This window comes from Aedes aegypti, chromosome 3 (genome assembly GCF_002204515.2).
Source record: "Aedes aegypti strain LVP_AGWG chromosome 3, AaegL5.0 Primary Assembly, whole genome shotgun sequence".
NCBI lineage: Eukaryota > Metazoa > Arthropoda > Insecta > Diptera > Culicidae > Aedes > Aedes aegypti.
This window is the reverse complement of record NC_035109.1, coordinates 241,669,137-241,686,808: the sequence shown is the minus strand read 5'-3', so window position 1 is coordinate 241,686,808 and position 17,672 is coordinate 241,669,137. Positions and strand designations below refer to the sequence as shown.

General features: G+C 39.6%; 1 protein-coding gene and 1 pseudogene across 6 annotated transcripts in view; one reads left to right on the top strand and one right to left on the bottom strand.

Moving 5' to 3' along the window:
- Nucleotides 1-17,672, bottom strand: part of LOC5568400 (A disintegrin and metalloproteinase with thrombospondin motifs 4) — a 535,411-nt gene that overhangs the window by 4,644 nt on the left and 513,095 nt on the right. For 4 of the 6 annotated variants that reach the window (XM_021849517.1, XM_021849518.1, XM_021849515.1 and 1 more), the window contains 3 exons: nt 14,445-14,676; nt 14,249-14,349; nt 13,701-13,900 (listed from right to left, as the gene is read on the bottom strand). In XM_021849517.1, the coding sequence (XP_021705209.1) occupies nt 13,701-13,900; nt 14,249-14,349; nt 14,445-14,676 (533 nt within the window). The remainder of the gene's footprint in view (nt 1-13,700; nt 13,901-14,248; nt 14,350-14,444; nt 14,677-17,672) is intronic. The other 2 variants (XM_021849520.1, XM_021849521.1) reach the window with 2 other exon arrangements.
- Nucleotides 7,450-8,296, top strand: LOC5568383 (annotated as a pseudogene).

The window sequence follows — 17,672 nt, the reverse complement described above, 5'->3', positions numbered from 1 at the left end:
ACATCAAACTTCATGATTCTGCAAATTATTGCATTTTATGGCTGAACTGCACTGTCTTGACCCATTTGATTTTCAAGGAAGCGAATAAATCTTTGTTAATTTTTGAAGATGAGTACACGCTGTTATGTGATACATTCTGGGGGAAGAATGCTATCAAGCGACACATCAAACAAAATTATATACCAACAATTTTTGCGTCATATGAATAGCTTGAGCTAATTCTTGAAATTGCAACACAAATTGGTTCAAAAATTCATCAGGGAATAGCTTCAGGAATCTTTTCAGGAATCACAAAAAAAATCTCTGATTCTTTATATAGTTTTTCAAATATGACATCTTGCAATCTAATGAAATTTGACTGCAGATTTTTTGCAGAAATTCTAAACATACCTTAAATAAATCATGGAAATTTCTGAAAACATTTCTATAGAATTCTGAATTATCACTTTTAGTGCTCTAAAGAATTTCTAAAGAAATTGCTTCACAAGAGAAGATTTCTCTATAAGTATTTCTAGAGGAATTTTTCAAGGACATCTTTGTAAAACTGTGATACAGTCTACTCTCCACATCTCGATATCGAAGGGACCATCGATATAGGGAGAGATCGAAACAAAGAACATTTGTGTAAATGAACACTCGATTGAAAATCACTCCGTTACCAGGAAAATGATAAACAAACAGACGTCATTTCGTATTTGAAATTTGTTTTGGATCACTATCTAGTAACCTTTGATAATGGGCATATCGGTATATGGACAGAAAACCTGGAATGAAATTCACATCAAGATAGGTACCCAAGTAACCATGCTGCTCAAGCTGCAATTTATGCATATAAACTGTGTATATAAAGCTAGCATTACTATATATGTACAATTAAAGTTGATTTAAAGTGGGAAAAGGCCCCACTAGAGCCATATTGAAGTTATAGCTTATAACATTAATTCGACATTTGTGGGGCCCTTTCCCACTTTAAATCAACTTTAATTGCACATATATAGTAATGCTAGCTTTATATACACCGTTTATATGCATAAATTGCAGCTTGAGCAGCATGGTTACTTGGGTAGATATCGAGATATGCAGAGTGAAAATGTTTGCAAAATGAAGGGACCGAATCATCGATATAGGGAGAGATATCGAGATGTGGGGAGTCGGCTGTAGTTATTCCGAACAATGTCATGATCAGCTGAACTCTCCTGATTAATTTCCTAAAATTAATTCAATTGAGGGTGTTACATGTTTTCGACTAAAAAGTTTTAAATTTTGCAGTATTGCTACAGTATACTAAAGTGAAACAATTTGTGGGCTTCGTGGCCGTGCGGTTAGTGTTACCAAGCATTTAGCCGCATCGAGTCAAGGGGTCCACACCCCTTCGCTGACCCCTTTGATTCCTGCTTTAGTCCGGAAAATTTTTCGTCAGGCGTTGCATGCTAGTCTATTGTGTAGTGTGTTGCTTCCTTCAATGGGCAAATCGTGCACTGGAAGCATTACCGTGTTGATGTTAAAAAAAACAGCTACACGGGTAAAAATGCGGCACTCTAAAACAGGAGAAAGAGTCATGATTTCGGGAGGAAAGTGTGTTTTCAAGTTATGAAAATACACCATGACCAAAAGTCATGAAATCATGAAGCATTTTACCGTAACGCCGGCTGTACGTTACGTTTTCAATTTTTAGCGAAGAAAATGGCAATTAAAATCCTCAAATCATGAACCATGTATGCTGGAACAAAAGAACTATTCATGGATTTAGTCATCTGTCATTTATGATTTCTATTTTTGATACGAAAAGTGGCAATTTCGGTCATGAAATCATGAAGCAGGATCTGATATCATGAACACAGGTCATGAAAACATAAGCACTTTTCATGTTTTCAGATGCCTGTCATTTATGATTCCAATGAAAAGTGACAAATTGAGTCATGAAATCATGAAGCAGGATCCCTGAATCATGAACTCAGTTCATGAAAACGAAACATTATACGTCAATTAAGATCTCAGTTTATATTTGCCATTGGTAAACAAATAAAATAAAGACTGAAATTGTTACTGTTTTTGTGCCGATAGTTTCGTAATAAACCATGAAAACTTTCCGCAAATTTCAACCTAACGAGTGTGACATCTTTAGCAGGAACGCGAACATTCGGTGGCTAGGTTTGTACGCAAAATGTTGTTTCGAGCATCAATTGAATTGGTAAATGGTCCCTGGGCTGGTGGATTGCATGAGTCATGGAACACTCCTTAACAACGGATGTGGAAAGTGGAACTGGAACATCCGGCTGCTGAAGGCTTTTTGTGACCTGTTCTGTTATAGGACGTGGGGAATGCATCACTTTTGAACAGTTAAAATCGCCAACGAGATTGTCAAGCAAAATCTTCGCTCAAAATCAAACATTGCCCGGTTCTGCAAAGTCAGGATTAAGTAAGTACATTGATTGTGTCGTGAAACAATGTGGGAACTCACGAGAATTTCACCAAGAATGTCATCGATATGATGACAAGGTTCCGAAGAATTGAAACTTTTTCAAAAACAAAACTTTTTTTTATAATTTCACAAGAAAAGATCACCGATCGCCATGAGACACGTTAACTAAGATGAAGAAAGTGACAGTTAGATTTGTGTAACGCCCTGAGCATACGAATTCTTGCATAGTAGTCACGATTTCATGACTTTTAGTCATGATATCATGAAACATAAAATTTTATGAAATCATGACTTTTTGTTCATGAATCCGGCAACGGATTTTTTTCCGTGTATATGATACTTGAAACAGAAACTTTCCTATGGAACCTGCGTTTCAAATTCTCAAGAGTGAGTTAAGGAAGATCAAAAAAATATATAAGACATCCATTAAGTCACCAGACAATGTTTACTCACCTTCGAGACGGTTCCTCGGAAACCCGGATATCGGTTCCAAAGTGGCTACATAGGTCCCAGACATTGCAACTTATTCATGAAATATACTATCTTTAAAAATTTTAATGTTTGGTGTATCGTATGACAGTATAAACTCATATTTTGATACCGCAAACGATTCCCCAGAAACCCAGATAACGGTTCCAAAATGACCATATGAGTTCTACGCTATTCAATCCAGCCACGGTATGTGAAATTTGAAAAATCATGAAGTTTGATGTGTCGCATTGTAGTATTTAGTCACCTTTGAAGATTGACCACGAACTGGATTCTCGGAATCCTGGAAATCGGTTCCAAAGTGGCCAAATAGGTCCCAGGCGTTGCAGCTTACCCATAGAATGTAATGACTTTCAATATCACGAAGTTTGAGGTGTCGCATGACAATGTTTACTGATTTTTAATAATTGACCCCGGTACCGGTTCCTTGGAAACCCGGATACCGGTTCCAAAGTGGCCAAATGGGTTCTGAACTGTGCAGCTTAGTCATAGAATGCAATCATTTGAAAAATCATGAAGTTTGATGTGTCGCATGACGATGTTCGCTGATTTTTAATAATTGACCCCGGAACCGGTTCCTCTGAAACCCGGATACCGGTTCCAAAGTGGCCAAATGGGTTCTGAACTGTGCAGCTTAGTCATAAAATGCACTTATTAGAAAAATCATGAAGTTTGATGTGTCGCATGATAGTATTTACTTGCTTCCAAAAATGGCCCCGGAACCGGTTCCCCGGAACATCCGGAAATTGTGATCCGTGGCACGCAGTGACCATGATGGCCTTGTAGACATCCGTCCTCATCGTTATAGAGCTGATCATTGTAAAAAATCAGCTGATTTCATATTGCAAATTCACTTTTTCGAAAGTGGCCATTTTGAAACACCCATTTTAATTCCGGAATAACTCCGGAACCAGGTGACCAATCCTAACATTCTGTGCAAGCCCTCAAACTAGAAGGATATGCGCTTCTTGTGTCAAAATTTGGTATAAAAATATCAAAAAACAAAAAAGTTACAGCCCAAAACGTGTTTTTCCAACACTCGTTCAGGGGGGTTGGTAATGGAAGGGTTAAGTTGACGATTTGATATTTCGATAGGTAGATTAGTTTTCATTCGTTTCACGACTATTCATGTATTGCATCTGGATGAACTCATCACAACTATAAAACATTTGAGGAGATCCGTGGAGATAATATCAATCTTTATGTCACACTAGCATTCCTTTATTTCTCCAATGATCAAAAGGATGATTTTTTTCTATCATATTTAGTGTCGTAAAAATTCAGCCGAATGATTCACGATTAGCGCGAAAACAAACAGCAAAAAAAAACTCCGCTAGCACAAAGCCAATTTGACTATGAGAGCGAATGCGACGAGAGAGAGGGTGGGTGCAACACACGCACACATTCAGTTTCACCCACTGTTGGTGTCATTTCAATATTCAATTTCACCTAGAAGCACTGAAATTGAGAATTGAATATAAAAAATACAAATGATTTTTTTGCAATTTCTCATCGTAATAGGCTGTTTTTCATCACGCCCATCTGTCATGAAACGGCCTACATTCCTGCACTGAAGTATGCAGTGCGGGAATAGTCATTACGCAACTGAAACCAATGCTGTAATGGTTCATTACGCAACGCTTTCTCGTTAAGCAACTGTTTTGAGATGCGTAATAAATCATCGTAAATAAATCATCACAACATTTTCTCCAGAAATTGTAAAATAATGCTAAATGCATTCCGATATGGTTTCTGGTACCCTCAAGTGGTCTTCTACGTAATTGCAAAAAATGTTGTACGCAACTTGTTGCAGAACTCGATTTTTACAGCACACGTCTTAATTATCCAACTCGGCAAGCCTCGTTGGATAAATGTACGACTCGTGCTGTAAAAATCATCATTCTGCAACTAGTTGCGTGAACTACTATTATATTACTGGTGTAAGAAAACAGCAATGTCAGTATCAGGATTGCAGAACTGAAAACGCAGTTGCCTGTTCAGTACTGCGACCCGGATCGTTTTCGGATTTCTACTCCCGTATAGTACCCGAACGGGGAATTCGTTTTATGCTGTTGGACAAATGTTGTCTATGCTGTGGGCAAACGATAAAACGGAACACAGCTAATCCTTGAAAAAGGCACAATAAATGTGTCCGAAACGTCGGATGTAAGCAAAAATCCGTTTTTGAGTTTTATTTAAGACTGAAAGCCATGACCTCAAACATCAACATAACAGTCGTACCTCCAAGAAAATAACTACTGAATACCAAACTAAGGTATTCCATACCAGATAGTTTCCTATACTTACAACCTGAATGAGGTATGAATGAGCCCTGCATAACAGGTAAAATACCTCAAATAATACCTTCTGCATATTCTACAAATACCAAGCTGATAATAAGATCAGGTATTGTAATACCTAAATAATACTTGATGGATTTTCATATAAAAGTTATTTTTTTCAATAGAAGTTCAATACCTCCAGCAGTCCTCAATAGCTATAGAATACCAAAATGAAGTATTTTTAATTGTTTTGAACATTACCATTATAATACTTAAATGAGATATTGACAACTGAACAATACCTAGGGGTCTATTTTGTAATTCGAGCGGATTCTCGTGACTCGTCTGAAGTCATTGTCGATCAAAGCAAGCATGCATATTTCAGATGTCACCCGTCGACTCCCATACTAATCCAGTCACATAGAGAGACAACAGTCGATAAACTCGAGTGACAGAGTCAAGTCGAGCGAAATTTTTGGTCGACAGTGACTCCAGTCGAGTCGTTTTTGATCGACTCGACTTATAAAATAGGGCCCCTAATTATGGTATGATACAAAAACATGGTATGCATAAGTTATTGCAAATTTTTCTCCTCGGGTACTGAAGCTCAAGATAGCATAATCCGGAATGATATGCGGAGATTTTATGCAAAGGTTAATGGCGTGCGGCACAATACCGTACTAGTGGCAGCCATGTGCAATGATCGAGAGGGGAATTTGTTGACCGATGAAACGGCGGTGGTGGCTGCCAGGTAGAAAGAGTACTTTTAGCACCTGTTGAGCGGAGAAAATTGAAATGTAGCGAGAAGCATGGTGAATAATGATGAAGACGGTCAAGCTGTGGACCCACCGAACATTGGAGAGATTGAAAAGGCCATCAGCGAGCTGAAGAACTGCAAGGCTGCTGGGAAGGACGAGATTCTGGTCGAGCCTCTTAAGCAGCTTAACCAGTCGATCCATTGAGTTCTTCGGAAGGTATGGGACGACGAAGAAATGCCTACCGAGTGGTAAAGTGGCCCCATACGCCCAATCTACAAGAAAGGGCACAGAGTGGTGAAGTGTGTCAATCACAGAGGTTTTTTCCTGTTGAATTCGGCGTACAAAATATTGTCATGAATCCTGTTTAACAGACTGAGATCGCTCAAGGAGTCCTTCGTCGAGTACCAGGCTGGTTTTCATGAGGGCCGCTCGACAACGGACCAGATGTTTACCTTGCGAATGATCTTAGATAAATTCTGGGAGTATAACTTTCAGATCCATCATCTGTTTATTGATTTAAAGGTAGCGTACGATTCATTTCAAAGAAATGAGCTGTGGCAGATAATGTCTGAATATGGTTTTCCAGCGAAACACATAAGGCTGAAACTGGCTGGTTTGAAAACCGTGATCGAATTGCAGATGAGTTGTCAACCTCTTTTGTGACGATAGACGGATTGAAGTAGGAAGACGCATTTTCGAATTTGCTGTTCAACATTCCACTCGAGGGTGCTATTAGGAGATCTGGCGTGCAGAGAAATGGCACTATTATCACAAGGTCGCACATGCTCCTTGGCTATGCGGACGATATAGACCTAATTGGAATCGATTGTAGGTCAGTGGAAGAGGCCTTCGTGCCTCTGAAGAGGGAGACATCGAGGACAGGCCTGACCATTAATTCTACCAAAACGAAGTATATGGTTGCAGATGGAGGCAGAGGTAGGCTTAGTGGTGTTGGTGCTGAGGTAGTGTTCGATAGGGATGTGTTTAAAGTTGTTGAAGAGTTTGTTTACCTTGGAACATTTGTGATATGTGAAAAACTTGCAAACGAAAACAAAATTCGCCCTGTACAAAGCACTGATTCTTCCGGTGGCTCTCTACGGGCACGAAGCGTGGACGTTGAAAGAGGCAGACCGGAAAGCCTTCGGTGTTTTCGAGCGTAAGCTGCTACGGGTAATAGTCCGTGGTAAACTAGGAAATGGTGCGCAGCGCATGAATCACGACTTGTCTGAAGTGTATAAAAGTGCGAATATCAAATATTAAACGTGTAAAATACGGCAGACTTCAGTGGGCTAGTCACTTAGTGCAGATGTCGGAAAAAAGAATTGTGAAAATAGTGAAAAAAAATGGTGAAAATTGTGAATAAATTCGTGGAAGACCACGAATACTGTACCCAATGGAGAGGATCTAGAGACCCCAAACGTTCGGAATAACTGGAGCAGTATCATCTAAGTCTGACGAAAATGGATCTCTATGGTTTCAATGTATCCGTTGAAAAAATAATTGGAGGAATCCTACGAAGAAGTTTTTGTGGAATGCCCGTAGAAGTGCTAGAATGATTGCTGGAAGAAAAGCTGGAGAAAATCCCTGCCCCTAATTTGTTTGAATTCTTTGCAGTTTTACTGAAAGATATTTTTTCTGTTGTAAATACCAAAAAACCATGGACTTCTACTATCTGCCGGGATCTGCCCCTTGCCGTGCCGTCCAGATGACCGCGGCTGCCGTTGGCGTGGAGTTGAACCTCAAGCTCACCAACCTGATGGCCGGTGAACACATGAAGCCCGAGTTCCTCAAGCTGAACCACACTGGTGGACAATGGCTTCTCCCTGTGGGAATTCCGCGCTATCATCGCCTATCCGGTCGAAAAGTACGGCAAGGACGACAAACTTTATCTGAAGGACTCGTGAACCAGCGGCTGTACTTCGACAAGGGTACCAGCGCTTCGTCGACTACCCGCAGGTCTTCGCTAAGCAGGTTCCGTTCTGGACTACGAGAAAAAGATGCTGGACGCGGTGGAGTTTCTGTACAAGTTCCTCAAGGACTCGAAACACGTGGTCGGTGATAAGCTGCCGATCTGAGCATCTTGGCGACGGTCTTCCTCCTACGAAGGGGTCAAGGTTGACCTGAGCAAGTACCCGAATGTGGCCAGCTGGTACGACCGGCTGCGCAAGGAAACCCCGGGAGCGGCCATCAACGAAGCCGGCTGCAAGGAGTTCATCAAGTAGTTTGAGAAGTGGTTGAGTGGTTGTTGGATGTTGATTTTGTGTACAGTGACCCCACAGTTATGGATAGCACACAGATATGGATCAGAGTTGAATTAAAACGGGAATATCTCATCAAATACAGCTGCAATTTCGCAGAACACAGTTTACCTACGTGAACCATAAATCTGTACAGCACCACAATCAATCAAAATATGTTTAAGTATATTTTTTCCGTCAACCTTATTCCCAGAAGCGTCGATCCATATCTGTCGGGCATTGAAACCCATACCACAGTTATGAATCAATGATAAGACGATTCCGAAAGAAACGCCAAAACGTATGCTTTCACTAACACACCATTTGTTTACCTCGCAGATAAATTGCTGTTATAGTGTTTTGATCCATAATATAAGTTGATTTGATTCATATTAGGGTTCATTCAAATATTACGTAACGCAAAATTTGTCAATTTTAGACCCCCTCCCACCCCCACGTAACAGCTTTTGTATGGAAAATTTTAAATTTTTGTATGGACCATAACACTATGTAAAACCTCCTCCCTACCCCTGTTGCGTTACGTAATATTTGAACGGCCCCTTAGGGATCCTCCTCTCCCACTGATCCACATCTGTAGGGTGAACATCGTTTGAAATTTCTATTTAAATCGACACTTTTTGATAAATAACCGAAAATTTTGAGCTGTGTTCTCAAAAACAACTATATTTGTAGCGTCAGGAAGGTAATTTCAATTTGTACCACGACACCATGTTTTTTAATCATATTTTGTTCTGAAAAATGATCCTTAGTTGATCCATAACTGTGGGGTGTCTGTATGTTAAGTTTGAAAATAAATCTTCATAGTTTGTGAGAGACTAACAGAGTTTCCTACGCATTTCTTCAGGAATAGCTTGTGTAAGTTTTATTGAGATTCGTTCAAATATTCGTTCAGAAATCTTCTCCAGCGATTCCGCCAGAAATCCTTTTAGAGAATTCTTCATTGATTCTTTCATGGATTCGTCCATAAACTTCTCAAATGGCTTCTCCAGGATAAGGAAATCCTTCAAATTTTCCTACTGGTAATCCATTGATATCCTCGTCATCTTCATCGCGGTTGCTTTGAAAATTCCTTAAGAAAGACTTCCAATGATTAATTTTAGGGTTGATGTTTGATCTATTAAAATTTCAATATGTAGAATAGACCGCGACCGCTGAAATCAATCAGAGATAGAAACAAGGTGGTTGGTGAAATTTACTGGTTTACCATACCACTTTTATGAGAAGAATTGACACAAGAGAGATCGGCGACTTCAAACTATCCTCCATCGTTCCAGATGGCGAAATCGGCAGCTGAACGAGAGTCCATGAATTTTTCGTCCAATACCGGCGATGTGTATAACATCAATATTACCCTAGCCGAACTTCAGTGAGCTCTCGACAAAGTGCGAGGTGTCTCAACAGGTGCCGATTCGATAGGGTAGCCTCTTCTTCAACGCCTACCGTTGTCTGTGAAGATGACCCTTCTTGAGCTCCTCAATAAAATCTGGCGAAGTGGCTATACTTTGCTGAGCTAGAGAGATCGCTGCTAAATATCGACGAACACTGCTTGATAGCTTCCCTAGACTTGTCAAAAGCATACGATACGACATGGCAACACAGCATATAACGTATACATAAGTCGTGGCGAATACGAGGTCGGATGATCAACATCGCAAGCAGAAGAAAATAACTACTGAATACCAAATCGAGGTATTCTATACCATATAATTTCCAATTCTTACAACTTGAATGAGGTATGAATGAGCCCTGCATGAGAGGTAAAATATCTCAAATAATACCTTCTGCTTATTCTACAGAAAACAAGCTGATAACTAGATCAGGTATTGTAATACCTAAATAATACATGATGGATTTTCATATAAAAGTGAAATCTTTCAACAGCAGTTCAATACCTCCAGCAGTCCTCAATAGCTATCGAATACCAAAATGAAGTATTTTTAATTATTTTACACATTTTTTTTCAAATATCATTATAAAACCAAAATGAGGTATTGACAACTGAACAATACCAAAACATGGTATGAATAAGTTATTGCGAGTTATTCTTTCTCCTCGGGATGCTGCACAAGTGGCTTCCAGGTGGCTGTTGGAGGACGATTGTCCCTCGAACACCAGTTGGAGAACGGACTGCCACAGGGATCAGTGCTATCCGTGACGCTGTTCCTCGTTTTACGATTCTATGGTGTCGGCCAGGGTAAACGCGTCACGCGAAGCGACGCGAAAATTACCTGGGAAGGAATAACAATTATTAATAATGAAATGTCAAACTCCAAAGGATTTCCGCGTCGCTTCGCGTGACGCGTCTACCCTGGCCGCGCCATAATGTAGCCCGCATGCGCGCCGGGAGCCGGCAAACGAAAACATTATCGATTGGACTGCCTTCCCGAAGATTCTACCCCATTACCCCGAATCCCATTACCCCGAATGCCATTAACCCGAACGCCATTACCCCGAATTCCAAAACCCCGAATGATCCATCACCCCGAATGACATTACCCCGAATTCCAATATCTTGGGGAAATGTCATCAATATCATCATGTGAAGATAATTGTAAATTCGGGGAAAAAGCATTCGGGGTGATGGAATTCGGGGTAATGGTACATTGGGGGTAATGGAATTCGGGGTGGTGGCATTCTGGGAAATGGCATTCGGGGTAATGGGGTAGAATCTTCCCGAAGCCCCATTGGCAGAAGATCCTGGGTATTACCATGAATCGAACACTAACGTTCAAACCTCACCGTCAAGCGGTGAAGGAAGCGTGCGTGTGTCGACTTCGGATTCTGCAAATGATCGGTGTCAAGCTTCCCCGTGGCAATCGATCTATTCTACTGCAGGTTTGTTCTGGCTTTACCACAGCGAAGCTGACCTACGGGATAGGACTAGTGAGCCGAGGAGGACCAGCAACTCTGCAGATTTTCGCTCCGGCTCATAACAAGATGGCCCGGTTTACTTCCGATAGTATCGGTCATGGCCGAAGCGGGAAATCTACCATTCGAACTTCTAGCCACACAGCTCACAGCTTGGACGGCAAGTCGAAACTCACAAAAAAAAACATTGAGTGAATGTTTGAGGAAAGCGCTGTCGAATATCAGCGAAAAAGTAACGACTACCGTGATTGCGTATAACTCTTAATAACATGTTTTTAAGTAAACTGATACTTTTTCAGCCAGGTCGGTGTTTTGAACCAACTGATTTTCATCAATTTTTAATTGTGGGATGAATTCGCCACAATCATTGACTATGCGTACAAATTTCAATGACGACCTACTTCACCTTTTCGGCGAACCATTGGAATTTTGACCAACTTTTCATACTAAATCGAAGAACGAATTTCTCAAGATCGAAAGTAAGCTGCCTACAGAGAAAACCTATTCATTCGTAAGATAATCTTATGACTAAATATATACAAAATTTACAGTGAACTTTTTATGTACAGCGGAGTTTTCGACAGTTCCGATTGATCCTTAAGCATCTGCTGCAATTTCCGTGACAGGATTCTTTATTTTTCATGCAAGCTCCAATAATTTAAATGGATGTTTTCCGCTTCCGATACATTTTCTCCGTTTTTTGTTGTTCTTGCAGTTTTACAGAAGCTTTGTGTGTTTGCTGAAGTATCCGCCGATACATATGCATCTGCTACAGTCTCTACAATACTATTCTACAGCTTCAAAGGGGGTGTTTTACATTATGTTAGTTCTTGTGAGCATCTAGTGGTGTTAAGAAGCGCTGTGTTATCATTTTTCAATGGAAAATTAGTTAATTGAATCAAGAAGCGTGAGTGCGATAATTGTGTGTTAGACTTACATATTTTTTGTTTTATTTTTGAGTGGATTAGTCAGTAAAAGTAAAGTGGTCAGTGGAAACTATAGTTTGGTAGAGTAGAGTAAGGTTCTAGTATCGGGTGCGTTTTAGTCAAGTGAGATAAAGTGGTAGTTTTCAATTTTAGGTATATTCGTCAGTTGAAGTGCTAGTTTGGAAATTGTTTGAAAAAGTGTCAGCTTGGTTTGACAGATTGGGTTCGTTAGACAGAGTCTGCTTCTAGAACGAGACGATGGAAAAAGTTTGGAAGACTATCGAATTGAGAAGAATGCTCAGTGGAAAATGACTTCAAATCTACAAGAAGAAATTGTTGTTTGATGAAGTTTCGAAAGGCAACTTCAATGTTGGAAATAATAGAGCTAGGTAAGAGGAAGTGCCAGACGCACTCTCGAGTAGAAGATAAATGTTTCGAAATGATGCTAAAAGAGACAGCATGTAATTCTCGGTGATATTCTTAAAAATAGCAAAGTGCAATTCTTACCCGTGATGCGCTTGTGTGTCATAGATGTAGTGGTAGAAGTCGTAATATACCGCGCGTGTGTCATTCTCTTACATTTGTGAATAATGTGTATGTGAAAGCTCTATTTTTCGTAATCCCGCGAAAAATATGCTTCTTTTATGAAGGAGTGCACTCTCTCTTCCTTTTCTTACTTTGCTAAGGTAATTAAAGATGGCAGACTTTTTCATTATTTGTTCAAAAGACGAATGTGTGCTCAGTAGATTATGGATTTTAAATGTTAGATTAAAATTTCTTTAGCTTAAAAAGTGATTGATTAGTACTTTTTCAGAACGCGTAGAAAAAAATAACATTGAACACGAATTTCATAGAAACAAATAACAATGCATTTTAACAAAACAAAAAAGTTCAACAAAAACGAAAAGGTAACTCAGAGAGAGAAGAAGAGACAGAAAAGCGGCAGTGAACACACAAACATATAGATAGATAGTAGGGAAATCATGGTTCCAACTTGTTTGAATTTGTGCATTAGCGTTCAACAGAACAATGGCGACGCTGCCTGGCGCGTTTTCTATTTTTCTTGTGTAAAAAATGTGTTCTGTTGGCTTGAGCGGGTATCGAACCCCGGTGCGTTTACTGCAAACCGTGTGCATGCGCGTGCTTCTACTATCCACTAACAGATCCGCTTCCACCACTACTACTGTTGGGCGGCGCTTGACGGTTGGAGCTGATTTGGCTGTTGGCTCCTACGTAGTTCAACGCATAGTTTGGACTCTTGGTCGTGCGTTTGACGTAGAAGCTAAAATTGTACGGATTTCGCGTCGTCGTCTGAGCGATCCGATTGAAGTACACGTCGAACACCGGATGATAGGTGGACTTAGGTTTAATAGTCGTGGTGGTCGTATGACCATTGTTGTAAGCACCGTCACCGTGGCTTTGCTGGTGCTGATTGTTGTAGTGTTCATCCCAGTACGGAGAATGTGCGGTGCTAGTGCTAGTGGTGGACGGTGTCGTACTACTCGCCGTGAACTGACTGTAAGTGTACGGGCTCTTGGTCGAGCTGAATGTGTATTTGCTGAACACGTACGGGGTCTTGGTCGCTTTCGTGCGGTAGTAGTCAGATTCGGTAGTCGAATGTTGTTGATTATCGTTATTGTTGTGGTTATAGTGATTACTGTTACCATTATAACTAGAGCTAGTAGAATGGAAATTACTATGATATGTACTCGTGGACTTGTGGTTGAAATATTGGTAATAATTCCTCGTCGATGTCGGTGGCGGCGGTGGTGGTGGTGGTGTTGTGGTGGTGGTTGTCGTTGTGGTGGTGGTGGAGGTGGTGGAGGTTGTGGACGACGTGCTACTAGATGATTCATAATATTCATCCTGCTGACCTGACTTGTCGTCGTAGTTATATCTAGAGAAGTTGATTCGTTAAAATTTGAACGTTTATCATTTTTTTTCTTGAGATATATACAACAACACTATCAACGATATCTACGCTTGATGATCACTAACAAATGTAATGCAATCGCTATTTTACTGACAATTTCAACGATGATTGAATACAAGTTCTATCACAAACACAAAGAACATCTCAAGTAACCACTAGCCCGCGTATTCGCCTTTTCGTACTTATAAAACTATTATACGGCTGATATAAAACATGTCAGCTGTACAATAATACTATATTTGTACTCAGAGTGAATTAGAACGCTGCTTGGATACTTGGGATTTACCAAATAAAAAAAAAAACTATACATACTTGACTGGTTGTTGGTTGAACCGCGCGTACGACGGTGTGTGCTGTGAATAGTCGGGAATTATGTTCTCATGTTCGGCAACGCATCTACCATCCAAACAGTGCTAAAACGAAACGACCCAGAATCAGATAACGTTCACCCGACAACATCAATCGGACAAAACCCTTCGTCCTAAACCCCAACTCGTAGATCTCTTACTTGTCCATCGCCGCAGGTGGATCCTTCGGCGGCCGGTCGGTATGCCACACAGTACCCGCTGGCCGAGTCGAAGCAGAACAGCTGGGCGCAGACGCGTTCGTCCTTGAAGCAGGCGGAGGTCCCCCGATCCCGCCGGCACTGGGCGTCCAGCGAGAGGAGCGTCCCGGGCAGGGTTCGCCCCAGGGCTTCGTCCTCGTGAGGAGGGTTGTGCAGGCAACTGGCGGTGTCACCACTGTGAATTGATGGAGAAATAGAATATTAGCTCTGGAATTATTGGGGTTTGTGGTTAGGGGCCGTCTATGATCCACGTGGACATATGTGGGGAAAAGGGAGAGGTAGATTGTCCAGACAAAAAAACACGTAGAGGAATGGTTTTCCAGAAATCCAAATATTGACCACATGGTTTATGGGCAACCCGTTAGGTAATGTAATAAATAATTCTATAACTTAACTAGAACTTTGCTGGAATCTTTTGCAAAGTATTTTCGGAATGCTGAAATAGAACGATGATCTTTCAGGGTTGGAGATTTTATCAATTCTCTAGACACAAAGCCAATAAATATAATTAAGCAACTGCTCTGGAAATTAAGAAGTGGGTCACTGTGAGAATGTAATGGAATTCCGATAGAATTGTTGCCCAGAAATTTGATTTAAACTTTCCTTAAATTCTAAGATAAGATACAGTTCTTATTTCAAATAAAACATTTTTCGTACAAAGTAGAATAAGTTCTAAAAAAGTTACCTGATAAATTGTCAAAAAGTCTAATCAATAATTTCTAAAGAATTTCGCCATAACAAATTTTCTCATTATCCTGAAAATTGTTTTTGTAATTGTGCTTTTTTTCCATAATCTAGGAAATTTGACAAAGAATTCCTTATGTAAAACCTACCTAAACCTGTACACTACAAGATAAAAAAATGTAATATAAAAGGCCAAATTAAGTTTTTAAGAAAAAGGGTGCGATAAATTACTCTAAAGATTCATGGGGTGCTTACAAGACTCAAATGGTTGTCTAACAAAATACTTTCATATGAAATCCAGATTCTCAATTGTTGAGATGCTTTTAGGGCGCTTATAGTATTTTTCTAGTAATTACTTTCAGGTTTCTTCTAGACAGCCATTAAGATGAATCTTGAATGGTTTGAGGCAACTTGGAAAACACGTTTAGGAATGCTTCCAATATGTTTCTAGAATTTGTTCAAGATTCTTCTAGACAGTATGCTTCAACGATCTTTCCAGAATGATTCCTGATAGCCTCCGGAATATTTCGAATATTATCCGAGGATACAGGGGATAGGCAAAATGATTATAAGTTATAAGCATTTGAATTTAGACAAAATTTTGCCTATCTCAGTCATTTTGCCTATTTCCTGTACATCTAGGATTCTATCAAAGTGTTTTCAGAACGCTTAAACGGTTGAAGCACCGTGAATTGCTTCCATTATTCTTAAAGGAGAATTTCATGAGACTGCCAATGATTCAAGGATTATTTTTGAATAGATACTTGTTCAACGATGTTTTATGAATCCACAAGGTACTTCGAAGACGTTTCTTTGGATGGTTTCCATAAATATTCAGGATTCTTCTAGACAGCTTCCAATATACAGCCAGAATACTGTCCATAACTGCATATTTGTAACATTCGACAAATTGAGTAAATGGACTACCAAGTGTGCATTTTATGGCAGTATGGGTGGAAACTAAAATTTCTAAAAATTACCAGGAACTTAAAAGTGCTTATTTGAGGTTGATATTTTGTACAACTCATATCGCATACTAGGTGAATTGTCAGATAATAATTCTGATAGAAATTTCATTGCTATTACATTACGAGGCTTATTTAAAATCTCAATGTGACTGTTATGCGATTATATTTACCAATGTGACAAAACAACTTGGTATTTTTTCGAATTTTCTAGAGTTTGTAAGTTGATCGAAAGTATTTATCAATTGATGACTCTCCATGGTATTAACACCAATTTGTCAAAAATGTCGAATGTTACTGTTATGCAGTTATGGGCAGAATACTATTAGCATGTATCCAGGTTGCTTGATTCCAATATTTTCCAGATGTTTCTTGAATGCAGATAAAATAAAATTAAGCCAGCAATTATGGATACACTTTGAAAATTCCCAGTGACTGCTGTTTCATGCCGCTGATAATATTTTCCCACGCCTATATGAATAGGATGTGAGCAATGCCAATGGACAAATGGTCTGTGTTCAGACAGACCAGACTAGATGATATTTTGACGTTCAAATGATAAGTTAAAGACTTCATCATTTTTTATTTTCCCGTTTCTATTTTGATACAGATGAATCATCAAATAGATAAGTTACATTATGCAATTGAATGATGCCAATATTTCTACATTTCTACACCCTGAAACCATTAAAAAAAAACACTTGGTTCAGTCTGTCTGAACCCCAACCAAATGATTTTAAATATTTAGATGGAGAAACTAGATAGAGTGCTATATTCATAATTATCTTTAAAGAAGTACTTATTTTGCTGGCACGAGATACTTGTCGTGATTTTTGAAGGAACTTTGACAACAAATAAAATCTTAACCAAATGCCTTGTAAAATATCGGCATTTTTTTAATATCATTCACGAGACTCTTAACCCGCATAGGCCTGAGTGAAAGCAAAAATACTGAAACCCTCACCGCTCAGCGAATTCTTAACGGATTCAAGTGATTTTTTCTCAGTTCACTGGGCCACATATCTAGTTTCTAGAAGTGGTCAGAGGAACTCGGAAATATTCCTGTGACCGGAGTGATTCCGGTGGGTTACTGGGTCAAGTCGGGTAAAAAAGAACTATTTTTTGAGACATACCAAGTTACCTTTACTTATTTGCAATGACAAGCATTTCAATTTCATAAATCATTAAGATCTGCTATTCAACGTTATAAATAAAGGGTTTTGCACCGTTTAAAATATACCGGATGTGGCCATTCGAACGTAATGCCCGGAAGAACCGGCTATAGATTTGTTTCAATTGTCGAAAAGTAGAAATCAAACATAATTGTGCACTGAAATGCGTTCCCATAAGCTTGACACAGATGTTCAGATACAAATTGGCCACTTTATCGTAAGTTTGAAGCGTCCCATGACCCGAAAATGGTCATTTGTAGGATTAATCAAATGCAAAACTCATAGTTATCCAATTCAATCGTTTCTCAAAAGGTTTACACTGATGCAATTTTCTTAAAATTCCGCCATGT